The sequence below is a fragment of the Laetiporus sulphureus genome (genome assembly GCF_001632365.1).
Source record: "Laetiporus sulphureus 93-53 unplaced genomic scaffold LAESUscaffold_206, whole genome shotgun sequence".
Classification (NCBI taxonomy): domain Eukaryota; kingdom Fungi; phylum Basidiomycota; class Agaricomycetes; order Polyporales; family Laetiporaceae; genus Laetiporus; species Laetiporus sulphureus.
Genome location: NW_024468715.1, coordinates 1 through 3,503, shown reverse-complemented (window position 1 = coordinate 3,503; position 3,503 = coordinate 1). Strand labels below are relative to the sequence as shown.

At 59.9% G+C, this 3,503-nt stretch overlaps 3 protein-coding genes across 3 annotated transcripts; 2 read left to right on the top strand and 1 right to left on the bottom strand.

The window, feature by feature from the left end:
• LAESUDRAFT_667882 (Aldo/keto reductase) lies at window positions 1-964 on the top strand (the record flags this gene model as incomplete). The annotated part of the gene is made up of 5 exons (XM_040905342.1): window positions 1-86; window positions 152-363; window positions 416-524; window positions 583-720; window positions 780-964. Coding segments are annotated over 5 exons (730 nt in total), but the record flags the coding sequence as incomplete, so codon positions are not given.
• Window positions 965-1,192: 228 nt separating this feature from the next.
• LAESUDRAFT_765441 (uncharacterized protein) lies at window positions 1,193-1,651 on the bottom strand (the record flags this gene model as incomplete). The annotated part of the gene is made up of 1 exon (XM_040913674.1): window positions 1,193-1,651. One exon carries the CDS (start codon window positions 1,649-1,651, stop codon window positions 1,193-1,195), a length of 459 nt encoding a protein of 152 aa, XP_040757263.1.
• On the top strand, window positions 1,562-3,503 carry LAESUDRAFT_816924 (uncharacterized protein; the record flags this gene model as incomplete). Its single annotated transcript, XM_040914830.1, has 12 exons — window positions 1,562-1,753; window positions 1,813-1,914; window positions 1,965-2,037; window positions 2,101-2,127; window positions 2,341-2,434; window positions 2,635-2,651; window positions 2,711-2,797; window positions 2,859-2,923; window positions 2,974-3,135; window positions 3,218-3,315; window positions 3,371-3,381; window positions 3,452-3,503. Coding segments are annotated over exons 1-12 (840 nt in total), but the record flags the coding sequence as incomplete, so codon positions are not given.

The following is a 3,503-nucleotide window of genomic DNA, read 5'->3' as shown; positions in this document are numbered from 1 at the left end:
GAACACCTCGCACAAGCGCGAGCTCGTCGAGAAGGAGCTCGACGAGACGCTCGCGCAGCTCGGGCTCGACTATCTCGACCTCTACCGTGAGTGGCGCGCGCAGTCTATATGCATGTAGTGAGATGAAGATTGATGTTGATGTTGGTGGTAGTGGTTCATTGGCCGGTGGCGTTCAAGCCGGGCAAGGGGCTCTTTCCGCAGAAGGCGGATGGCTGGGTCGACCTCGATGTGGAGACGCCGCTGACGGAGACGTGGGCGGCGATGGTGGGGCTGCTCAAGACGGGGAAGGTCAAGGCCGTTGGTGTGTCAAACTTTAGCATCGAGCACATCGAGGGCATCGTCGAGGCTACGGGCGTGTGGCCGGTGCGTTCTGCGTTCAATCGATGAGGAGCCGCTTATGCTGAAGGGGGTGCAGACCGTGAACCAGGTCGAGGCGCACCCGCTCCTCCAGCAGGACGAGCTGGTCGAGTTTTGCAGGAAGCACAATATCCACATCACCGCGTACAGCCCGCTCGGGAACAACAGTACGCGGCGCACCGTGCTTACAGTGGTGATGACACCCAGCTGACGTTGGATCTGCAGTGTTTGGCAAGCCGAGGCTCACGGAGTACCCCGAGGTGCGGGAGATCGCCAAGAAGCTGAATGCGACGCCGGCGCAGGTGCTCATCGCGTGGGGCACCCACCGCGGGTACTCGGTCATCCCCAAGTCTGTGCACAAAGGTGCGCTGGTCCTTTTTTCTGTCTGCGCGCGCTGTGTGGCTGACAGATCCTCGCGGCAGACCGCATCGTTTCTAACTTTCAGCAGATCACGCTGCCGCAGAGTGACTATGAGGCGTTGACTGCGCTGGGCAAGAAGAACCCGACGCGGTACAATATGCCGTTCTGTTACTCACCGCATTGGGATATCAGCGTGTTCAATGACCCCGCCGAGCAGGGCGCGACGCAAAGGCCCAAGGTGAAGTGAAGCCCTGTTATCGGTATTGAAGCTGGGAGTGGTACGAGAAGAAGGTCACAATGTAAGAATACAGTGTAGATAGAGTGGACGAGGGCGAACGTCGTTCGCTTGTCAGAATAAAACACAGATGCGATAGACATATTAATTCGTCGCGGACGCTGTTCCTGGCTCTCTATCGCATCCTGCACGTCTAGCACTCTTCGGAAGAACAGACAGACGGGTGTGGAGGGCAGCAGGTTAGGTCAGGTTAGAGACGTGGGTGCGGCGATACGCACTGCCTGTTGCGTCGACCGGTGGACTCGAGCGGGTGCCGCAAAGAACGCCGGAGATAGTGGCGTCAGCGAGCGAGGATAGGCGTCGGGTATCGGAGACCGAGGCTAAACGCGGCTGCGCATGCATAGCAAGTGGACGGTGAGAGCGTTCGAGAAGGAGCGCGGTGTCCGGGGTGGCCGAGATAGGAGCGGGGAGTGGGGAAGCCGTGGCCAAGTGCGGGGGAATGCCCGTTGGAGACGGCGTTGCGGGCGCTCGATCTGCAGCGCAAGTGACCGAGTCCGGCGTCCCATATCGGGCATGCGTGCCGCCGTCGCTCGACGCTGCCGCTGCCCGTCGTCTCCTGCCCTCGCCCGTCTGTCGTCTCTGCCGCCACCAGCTCCGGCGCACGCCCGCATCTCCGGCGACCGAACGCAACGCTGCCATACAAGACGCCGCCCCCGCACCGCCAGGCCAAGGCCTCTGCGCCCCCGCATGAGCACCGCGTCCCCGACCGCCTTCCTCCTCTGGGCCATCCTCTCCGTCCTCGTGCGTCCTCTCCTTGTCGTCTGTCGCTGCTTACGCATGTGCTCCCGCCCCGCGCCCAGTTCCAAGTGTTTCTCACATACCACCTATGGAGCTACGACCGCTTCCAGTGCCTCCGCTGGTCCTCCGGTCGCCAGCCCGGCGCGTTCAAGCGCGTCATGACCGTGCGTGCATTCTCTTCCTCGTCGTTGCTTGCTGACCTCTTTCATTCCAGTACTCGTATCTATGCTCCGTCCCGCTGTTCGTGATCTACAGCGTCGCAATGACCGCCCTCAAATACAACGAGGGTGCGTGTCATTCTTCGCCCTTACACGTCCACGCCAACTGATCTGATACCCAACGCGCACCAGGCTTTATCGTCACCCAGGATCAGCGCAGTGAGCCCGCTTCTTCCTTGAGAGATGCGCACGCCGCTGATCGAGCTTTCTTTCTCGCGCATTGCTTTCCTAACTCTACGCGTTGCCTACGCGCGTGCCTGCCCGACCGATCCGTGTTTTTGCATTGTGATTCCTCTCTCGCCCGCTTCCCAACCTGTTCACTTCGCTCCGCCCGATCATACCTCCGCTGCGCACGACTGGCGCGATCTGCAGTCCTCCCCCGCCCGGTCTACATGTACACCGGCGCGTCTCGCCACTGGTACCTCCCGCTCAACTTTGTCTTCAGCTTCGGCTGGGCGCTTGAATTGTGAGTGGTTCTTTCGCTTTATGCATCCTGAGATGGCGGGTTTGGTCTTCAGCAAGTGACGTCCTCGATGTGGTCGGTCCATGTCAATGGGAGTGATGGTAGTTGACTCGATATGTGGATTGACGCCACGACTACCGTTTCGTTTTGGTTCTCTGCTGGCTGTCCCACACGCTTTTGCTGATTCCCTTCGCGTACGCCAGAGTGACGCATCTCGAAGGTGAGCCGCATTCGTTCGGCGCTCGATCCTGCCGATAGGCTGACTCCTTCGCGACGCAGAGCTCGCGTTCTGGTTGTACCTGCTGCACCAGACGCCGGAGAAGGGCGAGTGGTTCGAGAGCTGGGAGTACAAGTTGTGGTATTGCGGTGGGTGCTCGTCCTTCATTTACCTCGAAGGACACGTCTGACGCTGAGGAACGCGGTCCAGGGAGCATCGTCGCGATCATTGGCATGCCGCTGACGTGCATGATCGCGCGACGCCATCTCGAGACGGTGCGCTCCCTCTCTGCTGCTGTTCCTACACTTGTTTAAGCCGCTCTCAGGTCGACGCGTATATATTCCTGTCGGGCTCGGCGGGCTCGTTGACCACGACGGTCGCGTTTCTGTATGTGCTTTGGAGCTTTCCGCGGTTCATTCGGCATGTCAAGTCTGAGGGCGCGGACCCGACGGTCGTCGTGCGTCTGTGCACGTTCTACCAGCTCAATGTAAGTGTTGCGATCGCGGCTCTCTGCGTTCACTGATATCCCTCGTCGTTGGTTGTCCTGACATCTATTCTGCGGTCTGAAGCTCGCGCGCGTCGTGTTCCGCTTTATGTTCACCGTCCCGCTGCTCATGATCGCGATCGACGGCATCTCGGGGACCACACATCCACTCAACTCGAATCTGTGAGTAATCCGTGCCCGTCTTCGTCGTGCCGACTCCCTGAGCGATCACCGCTAGGTTCTCAACAGGTACGTTGCGAGTGATGGCGTGATGGCGTCGTGCTGGGGTTGGATGGATGGATGCTGACGCGCCGAGTAGATTTCTTGCAGATGATTGGGGGAGTGGGGTGTTTCGTTTCGTCGGCGATTAC